The sequence below is a fragment of the Salvia splendens genome, chromosome 2 (genome assembly GCF_004379255.2).
Source record: "Salvia splendens isolate huo1 chromosome 2, SspV2, whole genome shotgun sequence".
NCBI classification, from domain to species: Eukaryota; Viridiplantae; Streptophyta; class Magnoliopsida; order Lamiales; family Lamiaceae; genus Salvia; species Salvia splendens.
In genome coordinates this window covers 42468245-42484344 of record NC_056033.1, presented here as the reverse complement: position 1 = coordinate 42484344, position 16100 = coordinate 42468245, and the positions used below count along the sequence as shown (strand labels likewise).

At 38.7% G+C, this 16100-nt stretch overlaps 4 protein-coding genes across 8 annotated transcripts; 1 reads left to right on the top strand and 3 right to left on the bottom strand.

The window, feature by feature from the left end:
• The first annotated feature begins 589 nt into the window (after positions 1 to 589).
• On the top strand, positions 590 to 5288 carry LOC121792965 (transcription factor BHLH42-like). Of its 5 annotated transcripts, none has more exons than XM_042191115.1 (8): positions 590 to 976; positions 1228 to 1446; positions 2754 to 2850; positions 3412 to 3453; positions 3539 to 3595; positions 3665 to 4103; positions 4251 to 4880; positions 5077 to 5288. In XM_042191115.1, exons 1-8 carry the CDS (start codon positions 873 to 875, stop codon positions 5286 to 5288), a joined length of 1800 nt encoding a protein of 599 aa, XP_042047049.1. In that variant the 5' UTR covers positions 590 to 872. The 5 variants fall into 5 exon arrangements, with proteins under 5 accessions (XP_042047049.1, XP_042047052.1, XP_042047048.1 ...); XM_042191118.1 differs by having other exon boundaries at positions 4251 to 4941; positions 5077 to 5279; XM_042191114.1 differs by having other exon boundaries at positions 3439 to 3453; positions 4251 to 5279.
• Positions 5120 to 9931, bottom strand: LOC121792963 (general transcription and DNA repair factor IIH helicase subunit XPD-like). The gene is made up of 12 exons (XM_042191112.1): positions 9338 to 9931; positions 8727 to 9007; positions 8080 to 8162; positions 7587 to 7990; positions 7105 to 7298; positions 6807 to 6987; positions 6568 to 6692; positions 6170 to 6259; positions 5873 to 5951; positions 5710 to 5786; positions 5487 to 5595; positions 5120 to 5376 (listed from the first exon to the last, which is right to left on the bottom strand). The coding sequence occupies exons 1-12, from the start codon at positions 9869 to 9871 to the stop codon at positions 5260 to 5262; spliced, it is 2274 nt and encodes a 757-aa protein (XP_042047046.1). The 5' UTR covers positions 9872 to 9931; the 3' UTR covers positions 5120 to 5259.
• Positions 9932 to 10117: 186 nt separating this feature from the next.
• LOC121768118 lies at positions 10118 to 12418 on the bottom strand. The gene is made up of 7 exons (XM_042164497.1): positions 12185 to 12418; positions 12055 to 12112; positions 11644 to 11943; positions 11522 to 11570; positions 11346 to 11440; positions 10947 to 11065; positions 10118 to 10439 (listed from the first exon to the last, which is right to left on the bottom strand). The coding sequence occupies exons 1-7, from the start codon at positions 12322 to 12324 to the stop codon at positions 10379 to 10381; spliced, it is 822 nt and encodes a 273-aa protein (XP_042020431.1). The 5' UTR covers positions 12325 to 12418; the 3' UTR covers positions 10118 to 10378.
• Positions 12419 to 13122: 704 nt separating this feature from the next.
• LOC121767341 (protein ENHANCED PSEUDOMONAS SUSCEPTIBILITY 1-like) lies at positions 13123 to 14776 on the bottom strand. The gene has a single exon (XM_042163592.1). The coding sequence runs from the start codon at positions 14747 to 14749 to the stop codon at positions 13358 to 13360; it is 1392 nt and encodes a 463-aa protein (XP_042019526.1). The 5' UTR covers positions 14750 to 14776; the 3' UTR covers positions 13123 to 13357.
• Positions 14777 to 16100: the final 1324 nt, after the last annotated feature.

Below are 16100 nucleotides of genomic sequence, written 5' to 3'. Positions count from 1 at the left end.
AACTAATAAACTTGTAATTCTATAAGAAAATATATTTTCATATGTTCTCTCTAAGTAAAATGTAGTACTAACACATATTATAAAATATATTCAATTCTTTTATCTTTTGAAAAAAAAAGTACACGACTTCGTAATAATTCAGCATACAATTCAATGTACAATAATAATTGACCAACTCCCAGTCTTCGCCATTATTGCTTTTCTCAATCCCAAAAATCCTAATCACTACTTTATTTGATTCCAATTTCAAAAATGTTGGAGTATTCATCAAAATACTAATATTTAGGTAAGAATAAAGCTATACGGCCACATTATGGCCAGCCATAAATAAATTAAATAATAAAAAAATTGATTTTTTTTCAAATTTTTGGTTTAATACTACTTAATTTTACTTTTATATCATCTTCGTTATATGTTGCTCAACATGTTAGTGTTGCTCTTTCGTAGTTTTTGCTCAACTTATTACTACTGTCATTTCTTGATTGTTGTTCAACGTATACAGTAATTCGTGATATTAATGTGTTTTACGTAATGGAATTCAAAGATAAGTATCAACTTACAAGTCCATTCACACACATATAAGTTTATATAGGTAATTTTAATTTTTTTATACATGTAAATGGACTAAATTAACTCTTTATGGCCGGTCACATTATGGCCATTTAGCATCACTCTTTAGGTAAACCTCAAATTTTCACACACCAAAATGTTAGTTGTTACCAGCCAGTCAATTTCCACACTCACTCTTCCAATTCCCAACCATTTTTCCTCTCTCAATTTTTTTATTTCGAATTTCATTATCATTTTTAGTGTTCATATTCGAGTGGACAAATTTCTTTCAATTTGGAAATTTGAATTTATTAAACAAATCCATGGCTGAGCCGCCCCGAAGCTGGCTACAGAGCTCGTTACAGGCGGCGGTTCAAGCCGTGCAATGGACCTATAGCCTCTTCTGGCAATTCTGCCCTCAACAAGGGTTAGCTCTCTCTCTATATATATAATTATGTGCTGGTCTAGTGATAGAATAATCGATATTTATATGTTGTTTAAATTGAATTCAAGATATGAATGATAAAAAAATGATTGTTATCAGTCAAAAATTTCAGGTTCGAGTCTAATTTAATTGAATTTAATAAAAAAATGATAAAAAAAATTAGGGTATTAGTGTTTGTTACCTTAGCAACAGAGTGATTAATATCTGAGGCCAAAAGTTTAACGTTGGGGAAGAGTGATGGTGTGGAGCGACGGATGCTACAACTGGGCGATAAAGACGAGGAAGACGGTGCAGGCGGCAGAGGAGAGCGAGCAGCTGAGGGAGCTCTACGAGTGCCTCGCCGGAGGAGAGGCCGAGCAGAGGTCCTCGGCCGCGCTATCGCCGGAGGATTTGACGGAGTCGGAGTGGTTCTACTTGATGTGCGTCTCCTTCTCGTTTCGGCCGGGAATAGGGTAAGTTTTTTTTTTTTTGCATTTTTATTAAATGATGTTTCTTACTACTTTTTTCATGTGGAGTTAATTTATTGGTATATTTGTGTGCATGCATTGATGGCTCCACATGCAAGAGATGGCCAATTTTGTTTTGGTGGTTTGATTTTGGATGAAATTCTATTACACTTTTTGAAGTTTGTTAGATATGTGTGTTTGAAATAGTTTTCAACTTTTGAATGAATTTGTATATGGTCCATGCATGGGTGGGCGATATAGAGTGGTACCACATTTTATTTTATTTTCTATGGTATTATTTTTTATAAAATAGTACGAAATCATCTTTAGCCCTTACAAAGTTGACGTAGAAGAAGGCTGAGTATCAGAGATTAGAGAAATAATCAAAGAAAAATTGCTGCAAAAGATTAGTTTGAGGAAAGAAAAAGAAAATGTTAAAATGAGGAATAGGAAGTAAAAGAATTAAAGGTTAATAAATAATTTTACATATGCATAGTAATAAGTTAGATTAATCCTCCAATCTTCGAGAATTTGCAGTTAAAGTTTTTTTCTCTTTCTTTCTTTATAGTACTATTTTCACCCTTTCTTAATCCTCCAATCTTCGAGAATTTGGTGTTGAGTACCGTCAACTAATTAGTAAGGACCAAAGATAATTTTCAGTAAAAATGTGTGTCCACCTAGCTATGTGTGTGAGTGTGTGTTGAGACAAAAATAGTATACGATGATAGTATTTATTTACATAGTTAGATTGTAAATAAAATTAATTTTATATGGAAGAAAGAAAGTGTTTGTGGATTTTTCTTCAAAAAAGAAGGTTGGTAGTACTTAGTATGAATGTCTGTAAAAAAGGGTGGTGATAATAACAAGCAAATATATAGTCTCTGATTTTGCATGCATGATTATTTGTCTTACCTTTTTATTTCGAATCTTCAATAAACGACATATATATGTCCTACTGCATTCAATATATATACCAACCATTTTTAAATGCGACGTCTCGATTTTGAAATTATAGTAGAATAATTAAGTAGACTTGTTTTATTGGTCTGCCTACGTACACAATATAATATATACACCTATTATTATACGTATTGATTATTCTTAAAGTAGCCGTTTTAAATATTTTTGTTTTATTTGGTCTGAATTCTAGATTAAAGTTGCCGTTGGTGACATCGATTAATGCATGTAGCTTGTGACGTAAAAGTTACGATATGTTTCTAGTTTGTGGAATAAATAACACTAATAAAGAAAAAAATTGGAGTAAAGATATATACATTGTAATATTTTAAGTGTGTTTTTCTTCTTATTGCAAGGTTACCTGGGAAGGCATATGTAGATAGGCAGCAAATATGGCTTACAAGAGCAAATAAATCAGATAGCACACTCTTCTCTAGAACTATTCTTGCTGAGGTACATACTATGTTTCAATCTTGTATTTTACTGTATACTGTCAGTGTCGGGTTGGGTTGGGTTGGGTCGGTTCATGGGGTGCAATCATAAAATTTCATTGGCTGGCACAACAACTAACGCCAGCTCCACCTCCACCTCCGACTCCGACACAGTCATTCTCATTTCTTCCAATTATTTATTTTTGAATTGGGAAACGATGTTTCATCACATGAACACAATCATGCAATTATTTTATAGGTTACAAAATTCATAAATTTCTAATATCTTTCACAAGTGTCTTCCGTTTAATTGGGATTTTAATTTTCTGTCTTGTTTTCGTTTTCATTGAAGCATTTGTATTTTAGTCTACAAATTATGAATTGTTTCTTATGCGGATTATTATAGTAAAAAAAAACTTGTATACAACGAAACAAAAGTGAAAATTTCAACCCATGATTTTTTTTACTGAATCTACCACTATTAATGAAATATTAGGTTCGAAGTACAAAGTATATCACAGTGTGAGATCATATTAATTCATTAGCAACTAACACATTGTCTTGTTAATTTTTGCTTTTCCATATGCCAAAAAATCGTCTGCTATACAAGAGTGCTAAAATACAGGTATTACTATACTCTTTAATCTCGACACTAAATATATATTTCATCTCCAAAAAATTAAATTTTATTTTAATTTTATAACTTTCAGACAGTAGTATGCATTCCTCTTCTGGATGGGGTGGTGGAACTTGGGACAACAGAGAAGGTAGTATATTAATTCGTCAACTCAATAATTTCATAAGAAATAAATAAACGAAATAATTTTGTTAAATAGGTTCAAGAAGACATTGGATTGGTCCAACGTGTCAAAGGCTTCTTCGTCAATTGTCAAAACCCTAAACCTCCAAGGCTGGCCCCATCGGGCCACTCGACTTCTAACCCGACCTCCTCAAGCCCCGGTTATTACTCTCTGGCCTCTCAAATGGCTGAGGAAGAGGAAGAAGAAGTTGGGTCTGACTCAGATCAAGTAGGCGGTCTCACTCCGCCTAATCAAAATCTTGCTGAAGCAATGCATCTTGATTTGTCCGACCAGGATATTAGGGTTGGATCACCGGATCATAGCTCAAATAATTTAGGCTCGAATTTCCACCATCTCGCCGTCACCCAACGAGGAACTTCGTCAGAGCACGGTGGCATCGATAAGGATGTAACGGTGCATAGATGGCCGTGCAAAGACCCCATCATCACCAGAAGCTTTCGATCATCGCATTCAGGTTATAAGCTTAATTACCTTTGTTTTTAGTTTGAATGTAATATATCATAAGAATTTGTCAAATATTTATTTGGATTAGAATATAATATAGTAAATATTATATTTAACAAATATAGTGTGTGTGTGTGTGCGAGCGCGCTCGCATCAGCCGATTTAATAACGGAAGAAGACGCACACTATTCACAAACAGTGTCAAGCCTCCTCGAAAACCAGTCGAACCGGTGGTCCACGCTGTCCTCCTCCTCCGACACCGCCTTCTCCAAGTGGCTCCCAGAACCGGCCGCCTCCACTTCCACCCACTGCCGCCACGACCAACTCCTCGACGGCGGCTCCCAGTGGGTTCTCAAATACGTACTCTTCACCCTCCCACTCCTTCAGGCCAAGCCCCGCGACGCCTCTGCCTCCGCATGCCACGGCCCACAAGACGAGCTCAGCAGCAACCACGTGCTGGCGGAGAGGCGCCGCCGCGAGAAGCTGAACGAGCGCTTCGTCATGCTGCGGTCCATGGTGCCATTCGTGACAAAGATGGACAAGGCATCGATCCTCACCGACACCATCGAGTACCTCAAGCAGCTCAAGTGGAGGATTCAGCAACTCGGGGCGGAGAGCGAGAGGAACGTCGGGCGGCAGGAGAAGAGCGGGCTCAGGACAGACGGGGGCAAGAGGCCGAAAGTCGGGGCGACAGTGGAGGTGTCAATCATAGAGAGTGATGCGTTGGTTGAGATTTCATGCGTGGATAAAAGTGGAATGTTGCTGGATTTAATGCAAATGCTTCGAGGTTTAGGTTTACATGTCACCACTGCTCATTCTTCCATCAATAATGGCACTTTCAATGCTGAGTTGAGAGCTAAGCTAACATTAATGTTCATTTCGACACACGAAAAAATCCATCGATGGGGAAGTCGGGTTGGTCTCAACCGACTTCCTCACGTATTGATCACACAAAAACTTATGTATGACCATCTTTCTTTCAGATGGTGGAGAGTGCGAACGGCCGGAGACCGAGCATCACGGAGGTGAAAACAGCGATAAGTGCACTTATCTAGCGCTATTGTATATTAATTTCACTTCAGTGACAAAAACTTGTGGAGTTAATAACTATGTAGAATGTAAAATTTCAAAACCAAAAAAAAAAGTTTACCAAATTGAAAATTTGATCAAAACACCATTTCCTCAACTCCATTGACCATCTTCTCCAAGTCTTCTTGTGAAAGAAGGGTTCTTTTACCCATTGCTCCACTCTTATCGTACGGCTGAGCCATCTTCCTCAAGAACTGCACGTATCGGGTGATAAAAATTTACTCATTTTATTTGAACATCATAAGAAAATACAGAGCATAAACCTAATATTGCAAATCACCACTCGGTTAAGGTTCAAGCATACCTCTCGTGCAATATGCACAGCCATGTCGGTACTCAAGTTCAGATGTGCATCGCGTAGATGTGAGAGTATCCAACTAGGCAGCTTCGATCGCTTGTCGTGACGACTATATCTAAGAGCACAAACAATCAATAAAGACACATCAAACATTCTGTAAATTGCCGAAGATTTTGTCTAGGTGGAGAAATATTCTATGGGGGCAGAAACAAGGATAAAAATAGTGAACCTCTTGTCAGCGAAAATCATCATCCCATAATCTGCTTTTGACCTGATAACTCGTCCGACACATTGGGCAGCTTGCCTCTGAGTATGTATACGCAAAATGATCGACCATATACTAGCACAGATCAAGATTATATATTTAAGGAAATAATGGGTGCTGAAAGTACCAAAGCATCGAATGTCAAAAAATCACCCTCCTTTATCTGGAAAGTTTCCCGTAAATACTCCAATCGTGCTAGTAATATCCTGCAACATTTGAAGAGTTTAGCATATGGTAGAATCTTACGACAATCATGATTAAATAGTAGAATAAGTGAGGGTCTGTTCTAGAATGCACTAATTCAATCTGATTACAAATAAATACTACTTCTAATAGACAGCAATGACAATTATACGTAATCCAGGCCTAAAATGGTTGTAAATCAATTTCAGTAGGCAGAAATAGGTCGCAACAGCTAACCAACCTGCTCAATGTATACTGAAATGGGATGCCAAACATGATAACAAGTCGGCCGTAATGTCTATCAAAATCTATACCTTCTGCTACTTTTCCCCTGCAATCAAATTAGGTAATGATCATGATGTGTTCATGAAGGAAAATTAGGTTAAATTCATAACCTGTAAATAAGCAGAATGCATTCTCAGCACTAGCCAGTGCATTACAGTTTTGACATCTTTGGATAAGATGACAAAATAAAGGACACTCAGCAACAATGTTTAATCACACAAATCGACAGAAACCACCACCGCGCAAGATATAATCTTTTATTAAAGTTTATTTAGTCATGCATCACTTCTCCTCCAACAACGAGTGACCACAGACACCCCTCACGCAAGTGCTAGAAGGCACAACAGAAAATACCTGGCTACTGAGAAAAAGACGGCACCTCTTCCAGAATCACAAGCTCGACGATAATTGTCTAACGCAAGTGTAGTTTCAACAACATCATGGGTCTCTATGAAAACCAGTTTATGTTTCATAATTTCCTGCACCACATTCAAAATGAAAATTTTACAAAACAAAGCCTCAAGGAAGGTACCATCAACTAACTTAAAAGTTTATACTGGAATTTACAGGAAACATTATACGAGAATGATTACCTTTAGAATTCCAGATTCATGCCAACTATTAACAATTCCATCCATGTAAGAATAACTGACAAAAAAGCACACGATTCCATCTGGAACAACAGATGCCATTTCTAGCAAAAGTTTGCCATAATTTTTCTCTACACCAGGGTCACTTCTAAGATCATATTTTGTGCTCACTGGAAGTTGATCACTGAAATAAAACATGGAAAAAGAGGAAGAGTTAACGCAACAGCCAGAGAAAAATTTGGTGTTGGATTAAAAAAGATTTTAGAGGTTTCATAAGCATAGAACCTCCTTAACTAGTTACCTTCCACGAGTGAGAACCATTGGGCATATGCAATCCCTAGTTAAGGATATTGTAAAGCTTCGGCTCACCACAGGATTGAAATTGAGAAGACGGGGGTATAGATCAATGGGGCTCAGTGTCCCAGATGTAATAACAACTGACTGAAATCGCTCAAATACAGGCTTTATGGCAAGAGAAGCATCGTGACAACAAAGCTGAAAACCAATATGATTTGTGAGAACGAATGCTGAAAATCACTAAGTAGAACAAATAATCAGTCGTCGAGCACTAAATTATATAGAAATGCATGATTCCGTTTAAAGATGTCCAGCACAACATGTTAACATCTGATGTTTGAACATTAGTAGATTGGGAAAGTTCTCGAAGAACAAATCATTGCATATAAAGTTCTCAAATCTGCTACCACATAGTAACACTTATCCAAACCTAGAAAAGGAGGGTATTAAATGTTTCTTCCCCGGCATGCTATAGAAGCTAAATACCTGAAGAACAGGATCAGGTATGTGTGGCATCCTTTCATCAAAAGGTTCAATTATAATAGAAAATCCTCGAGTGTAGGTCCCCACAAGAGTTGCCAGATCACAGATTGTTTGGATGTGGAGAAATTCATCTGTGTCGGTGATCTCCAGGGTCAACATAAGAGAGTGAAGTCGATCATAACAAAACTTCAGCATTTTCTGGTCAATTCCTACTTGTGAATTGATTGATGCAACAAATGTAACAGGCCCCTCCTTCTCAACATTTTCTGTTTGCATTCGCCCTTTAAGATATTGTACAAACCTACGCAAAACTGACAAAAAGTGCTCTGCGCGCCTTATATTTCCAGGTACTGCTTCCTTTAGTATGTCATCAGGCAAGGCAGGATTTGCTAGCCATGTGTTTCCAGCTACAAGGAGAGAAGAGAAGTTAATGTCAGAATCATCTATGGAGATATTTCATGCTAACATTAAGTGAATACCAATTTACTGAACATACTAGGAAGGTCCCCCCTTTGTGCCAAACCATCAACAAGCCTGTTGTACTCTGCACGCAGTCGACCAGCATCGGTTGCCTTTAACCTTCCTACCATGTTAGAATAAAGTTAAGATGAAAGAACATTCAAAAGTAAAGTTTCTGGAAATCCACATAGGATGAATGAGTGATCATCACTCATTACACACTTACAGGAGGAATAATACCAAAACTTTTATGCAGAAACAGTGAAAGAAAATTTAGATTCAGATCAAGTCTGGTATCCATAACAGCTTCAGATCAATTCTATAATCCATGGTTGTTTTGGTAAGTTATTTGTTTTTCCTCATAGGATCGAAAGTGATCATCATCCATATGCAGTATATATTGTACTATAATATAGCTAATGTGACTACTAAAAAGGCAAAGTTCAAATGTCATATGGCATAAGAAGACACTTCATATATGCAAACTGATAATTTGATCATGGAGTTAGCTGTCAAAACCACCTATACTATGCAAAACATTTAAAACGCTACACAGAAATCAAATGTCATATGGCATAAGGAGACACTTCTTATCCGTAAACTGATAACTGCAGTTGTCGCAGTCTTTAGTTTGAACATGAAACCTATCACCATCAGTATATAAAGACAAATGAAAGCACATACCTCTCAATCTCCTGGGACATCCTACTCAGATTCCGTGACGCCCCATCAAGTGTCTGCGTCCTCACATTAACACTTAGTGCCTCAATGCACACATTGTCAATATTATGGGCCTCATCAAACACCACAACGGTCTCCCTCTGCATCTCCTTCGATATGATCCCAGCAACTTTTGGATCAAGCAGGTACTGATAACTATATACCACTACATTTGCAAATTGAACCATACGGCGTGCTAGAAAGTACGGGCACCACCCTTTTTGCTTCCCAAACGCCCTTAAATCCTTCAGCAGCAATACAAAAAAAGAATCAAGATAGTATTTTACCATTTTTGTTATAACAGTTTAACAGAGTCAGATGCAAACCATAATTCAAAACACATTTCCACTGGTTCAATCCAAGAGAAATAAATAACAAAAACATTGTCATTCAATCAAAATCACCAAACCGAAAAAAAAGAGAAATCAATATCGAAAACAACCTTGTGATTCAATCAAAATCATAAACTCGTACTCCCAATCAAACTTAAAATGACCAAACATACAATTCTCCGAATATTGAAGAGTGCAAAAGGCAACATTTTCATCAACCAAACCAAAAAAGGGGGAAAAAACCTGCAACGTATAAACTCCAGGAGGCAACACCGCATCAGAAGCAGCCTTCTCGTAGCTCTCGAAAAAATCACACTTCGGAACATTAGGATTCTCAATCGCAGTTTCCCTAACCCAGCTCGCCGTGAGCTTTCTACAAGCAGCATCCACCGAATCGCGATTCTCCGCCGAGACAACGCGAGGATTGACGCACAAGTTCTTCCTCGACGAGAGCCCCAACGCCAGAATCCTCGCCGACGGCCCCAATTCCTTGACCTGAAAGTCATGCAGAAACCTCAATTCGGCTAGGGTTTTCTCCATCTCGTGCACCGTGCGGGTGCAGTAGAGAAGCTTCACCGGATTGGACGGCTTAGCGAGGACGTAGCTGGTGATCAGAGAGAGGAGCGCGATGGTTTTTCCGGTGCCGGTCGGCATTTCGAGAAGGCAGTGACCCTTGGCGTCGAGGGCGCGCTTCAGCTCCAGCATGTACGAGTACTGCTCCGGGTAGATGTTGTCGTACGGAAAGTATACGGTTATGTCTTCAATTTGGAACTTCATCTTCGCGCCGTCGGAACTTTTCGCCGGCGCCGGTTTTTCAGAGAGGTGCCGTCGCTTTGATTTTCGAAACTCCTTACTCTCCAATTCTATAACTGTTCATTTTATAGGTTTCGTTAAATCTTGATTTTTCAATTTTTCTCAATTATTTTATGTATTTTTTCTTTTTAAATAATAGTTTTTGAAATATTAGAATCAAAATAAATATATGCTCCATATAAATAAAAAAATAATAATGCAAACGTGAACTAAACGAAAGCGGCATTCAACATTCACGGATGATGCTCGCATTAAGTATGCAAGATAATCGTATACATATGCTAGTATCAACTAATGCTTTGGCGTATGTCATAGTTCTAACTATTTCTTCCTTCTCTCCCCCATCTATTCATACAAACACGCACAACATTTGTGAACTCTGCAGCTGCAAACAGCGAAAAGAAGGCTGTTTCATTGCTCTACAGACTACAAACTCTAGCACGAACTGCCCTATCTGCACAGCATCGCATTTCAATCTTCTGCTGGCGACGCCCTCACGGCCAAGCCCTTGATAGTGTGTCGACATTGAAACCTACGACATCAACAAACTTGTCTTCAATAGATAGTTATAGCATCTAGGAAGGCGAACGATTGCTTTCTTGGAGGGAAAGAACAAGAACATAGATAGACTGTAGCATAAGCACAAGCACAAGCGTAGAGCAAATGCAATACCAAGTCAGAAACAAGTTTTTAGCAGAGCAGAGTGCAAAATCGAAGAGATTTGGGTAGCCAAAACCCATTTCAAACTCATCATTCATCGAAGTCATCAATGCACGAGATATATAAAGCATGGAGTCACATTCTCATAATGGATTATCGCTAGAATTTCAAAGGAATGAACGACTCAAGAGACTGCTAGGTATGCTTGGAAATTAACAAAACACGGAACAACAGAAGCTATTGCAGTCTGCAGATTGTAAATAAGGAAAGATCTTTTTTTTTGTAATGAATCAAAGACGAACACACACTAACACAGTTTGTTACCAACATTACTTAATCTCAAAACCATTGACATGAAAACCGCAGTTTGATCTCTTACCAGATCAAATCGGTTGATGGAGAGTGCTGCAATTTGACTGAGCTGGCAAAGTCATTATGTTGAGGATTCATTTCCGGATTCTGGGTTCTGCACCTGAATCTCAATCTAAAAGGCTTGGTCTGTAACAAATACGTACAAAACAATATACCATCATATCAGCAAAGTACAGAATGTGCTACACCGAAGCCCCCTCTTAGGCTATAAATAAAGCCCCAAATATCTTATTATACACAAAAAACAGCCTCATGATTCTAAACTTGATATCTCATTGTAATAATCAATGTGGAGAAAGTCAGGTGCATAAACTTAAGTTCTTAACCAGAATCTAACACACTATACGATTTGGATGAATTAAGCTGCAGGGCTTAAAGAAGAATCAGTAAACTTGAAGCTTTTTACCTTTCTATTTGGCCGAAACTCGCGCTTGGGAAGAAAGTGCAGAGGCAGATTAAGGTAAGAGGGAGCTTTCACCAAGAGAAATAATTTTGTTGGACCTATAAAGAGGCAAAGATCATGAACCGAAACACAAATTTTGCAGCAATCAATGAAACAAAGAGCAGTGATCTCTCAGTTACCAGGATAAGAATCCGATCCAATACCCTTCGATATCATCATACGAATCGCCTATCAAAGAAAAATAGATAAATAAAACAGACACAACTCTATGACAAATATCAAATTTTAAGCCAAATGAAACCTTTCTAGACAGCGTTTCTGTAGTTTTACTTCGACTGAAACCCTCCAAAAACGGCCTCCCATTTGAGAAATTCAATTCAAAGATGTGCAAAGGCCTTAGAGGACTAGGTCCAAGAACCAGAGAGATTTTATCAATATTTGGAACTTCAGCAACCAACAACTGAAGTGCAGCCTTGAGATTAGATATACACCCCATCAGTTTCTCCAACCTTCTTATCCCCAATTTCACTTCCCTTTTTCTGGCAGCTAGCTTTCTCCTTATCAATGGCGCCTTCGGTTCACTCTCCGCGAGCTCAATTTCCTATTCAGTAGTACAATTAGAGTCTTCAGTCACCGGCTACGTAATTTGGGGATAAAAAATTGTAAAATGGGATGAAGAAAAAAAATTGAAATCTTCTCTAAATTTAATCACCAATTCCTTGAATTCGGACCGCAATCCATCGAATTCGAGCGTGATGTCCTGGAGTAATCTGCCAAAAACAGCAACATTGATTAGAAATTGGAATTAGGGGTTGGGATTTTGCTGAATTTTATGGAATTACGAGGGGATCTGCTGGTGCATGAAGAGAATGAATCCGACTATGTCGGTGACGAGGTGGAAAATGGTGGAGCAGTCGATCGCGTCGGCGGCGGCGTCGATGTTTGTGTACTCAATATCTGAGCTTCCTCCGCTTTCATCCATGGCGACGGAAAAATGAAATCGCAGAACGACGTCGAATTGAACGGAGACGAGAGAGTTCTGTTTTTGCTATTTTTCGAATTTTATTAAAGGCGGGTAATAATATAATCCAATTTTGTGTTTTCCTAATTCATTTGAATTTGCATTATTCTTTCAATGATTGCATTAATCTAGAAATTAAAATTGTAATTGATGTTTACAAATGCATGAATTCTTAAATTATTTATAAATTTTGTTTGAATAAGATTTTTCCCAAGTTAAATTTGATGTGACAACCTCAATTTAATTTTCTACTACTCTATCATTTAGTTTATAAGTATACTTATATATTTAGAAGATAGGTGTGTGATTAATACCTAACTAATTTACAATAATAACGAATATTATTAGTTATTATCATATTAGAACATATATTATCATGTTGTGACTTATGTTATGCTCATTATTTGGTATCACTCATTCATTAAGAACTAAGATTCCTATATATCTTCTTCATTCCTTAGATTTTGTGTTTTTTGCTTAGGAAAGAAGGATTGATTTGCGTTTACAACTTACAAGAGTTGTAAACACTCAAACGGATAATTATGTTTTAAGTTAAGTTTTCGTTACTCTATACACATGTAGTACTAAACTATATTAAATTGATATACATGAAAATAAAAAATTAAAAATCTTGGTCTAACTTCCTCTTATTTAACTATACAAATAAATAAATAAAATATATTTTTAAACAATTTAAAATGTAAATTGTGTGGCCCATGCAATGCAATATTAGGTATAGATGTATTCAAACTTTCAAAGTGGACAAAATCTAAGTTTCATAATCTTGACTTAAAACATGATGTTACATATAGTATATAATTGTCAATCGATCAGTTTAAACGGATATATAGAAGCTCAACAAACTACAATAGCTACACTCCAAACACTTTGTACCACTTAGTCAAAACCAAACACAACATTACACCAAACAAAAATAATATATTTATTTCGACAATTACAAAGAAAGTAGGTTAGAAGCAGTAGTATTAACTAATCAATTTTCCACCGTGACGAAGTCCATGAACTCAACATCCTCAGCAATGGCAGACAAAGTCTCCTTCAACAAACACACTTCCACGTCCAAGCTCCCCTCCTCTAGCCCCGCCGACACCGTTATCCTCCCGTCGAAACTGCTCCCTCCTCCGCTCCTCGCTGCCACCGGCGGCCCCCACCCGAAGTCGTTCCCGTAGACGTCGAACCTCGGGGAGTTTATGAGTATGAAGTGGTTAGTTGGGATAGCGTCAAACTGAAGAAACTTCGGCTCTTTCGCCCAGCCGGCGTAGAACTCCTTGACTTTCTCTGGACCGTTAGCAGATGCCACCATTCTGTTTATCTGCCACGCGGTCCAGCCCAGCCCATGCCCAGATATTACTCCCGCGTCTAGGGTTACAATCCCCGGGAACACTGCGTTCCCGAAATACTCGTCCGGGAGGGGCGGGCTCATCCTCTGCCTCGCCCCCATAGGGATCTCGAACGTCGTCTCCTCGCCAGCTGGCACTGAACGACACCGTACTATGGCTCGCCAGAGAAGAGCTATGACAGCTTGTAGAGACGAAATTTTGCCGTTGCTTTCTGGCATTTCCTCATTGGCCGTTGCTTTCAGTTTCCTCACTTTTTCCTTTGTGAGGCGAAACACTCTCTCACTCAATTCTGCTGCTGATTCAGCATCAGCGGCGGAATTGTCTTTCCCAGCCGCGACCAGGTGCTGGTCGCGGATGAAGATATCTTTAGCTCCGACGAGATCCAGGTTCACCTGGTCGCGGCTGAGGATGGGGGGCCTCGAGATCGACTCGCCGCTGCCGCCGCGGGAGATCTCGGCCCACGAGTTGAGGAAGATCCAGAATGCGGTCCCGTCGGCCACGAGGTGGTTGACGGTCCAGCCCACGAACAGGCCGTCGGCCAATTCCGTCACCTGGACCGCGAGCAGAGGGAGCGACGCTCCCTCGTTGTTGCGGGCCCCGGGGAGGGGGAAGAGCGAGGGGACGACCCCGGGGCCGGAGTTCGAGGACTCGTTGACGTCGGCCACGGTGAGGGCGGAGCCGTGTGCATGGACGAATAGTGCCCCGCCCTCAGCGTGGCCGCAGTCGAGGAAGAAGCACGTGGCGTCGCCCGAGTCGGACCGGGCGGTGGCGAGGCGGCCGACGAGGGTGGGGAAGAAGCGGAGAGTGCGGTGGAGGGAGGTTTTGAGGTGGTGGATGATGGAGGGGGAGGTGGTGTGGTTGAGGAGGGTGGTTAGTTGGGGTGGGGTGGGGTGGGGGAAGAGGAGCCCCATTTGTACATATTCAAGGAAGAGAAGCTCGAGATCGGAGGGGGTTAGGGTGATCCTAGCCGTTGATTCGACTTTGATCGTCGATGTTGAGATCGTTTGGATTTGATCTTGAGGCATTTTAATTTGCTAGGGTTTTAGGAGAAATTTGATGAATTGTTGGTGGATAATAGTCTGATTGATTGTGTGGTATTTATAGTGGAATTGGATTGCAATTTGGATGGTTGGGATTGAAAATACTGCATGGGGTTGGTGGGGAATGTTCAGCTGTGATTTTTTTTCTAATGAATTGGATTTATTTTTGTATTTTATGATTGATTGAACAAGTCTATGCGTAGTTGATATTACTCTTATCATAGATTATGATGATATGATATGGATGAATGTAATTAATTAATGAAAGGGAAGGTTTACTGATTCATCGGCAATTAAGGACTAATTAATTGATGTTTGTGAAGACACGCCTACGTATTCTTCGAAGCCATGCGCATATTTTAGCTTTGAATTAATTAAATTCACAAAAACATTATATAAAAAATTTATACATATGTTTACATGAAATAAGATTTGTCTTGGAAAATAATTAGAAATTTATTGAATATAATTATCTTGGGTATATTGCTGAAAAAATTACAAAGTTTGGTTGATATTATTTCTCATATTGAAATATATACAAATTTACATAAAAGTCAGCTTCCATGTCATATACTCCCTCCGTCCCCTAATAGGAGTCGTTCTTTGACCGGGCACGAGTTTTAAGAAATGTAGAGAAAAGTTGGTTGAAAAAGTTAGTGGAATGTGAGACCCACATTTTTATATTGGTTTTATAATAAAATGTGAGTGGAGTGAGTTAGTGGAATGTGGGGCCTACTACCATTTATGGTAAAAATGAAGAATGACTCTTAATGGGGGACGGCCCAAAATAGAAATTAGCGACTCTTATTTGGGGACGGAGGGAGTACTATTTTTCGAGATCTAAATCAATTGGACAAATGAAAACAATATCAAAGTTTTAATACAATGGGATATTATTGAAAGTTGTAAGATGGAGTAGAAATTAATCAAACGTAGTGATTTTTTCGATAATTTGCCATATAATTAACCTTTTATTTTGCAAACTAGATAGATAATATCGTAAAATATAATGTTTATTATTAGAACTCTCTCAGTCCTATCGAAGATGACCCACTTTTCTTTTTAGTTTGTCACATCCAAGATAACTCATTTCTAGAAATAGAAACCATTTATCTTTACTTTATTTCATCTCTCTTATTTTATTTTCTCCACTTAATACACAAAATAAAACTGCCTAAAATCTCTTGCCACCCAAGGAATGAGTGATCTGTCTTAGTACCTCTCCACGAAAGAAGATCAATAATGGTACTTCTCCATTTATCGCATGATAACTCGAAATTCCGAAGTATAAAGCAGAGGAGAAATGTCTTACAAACTAAGGTCAAAAAATATTTAT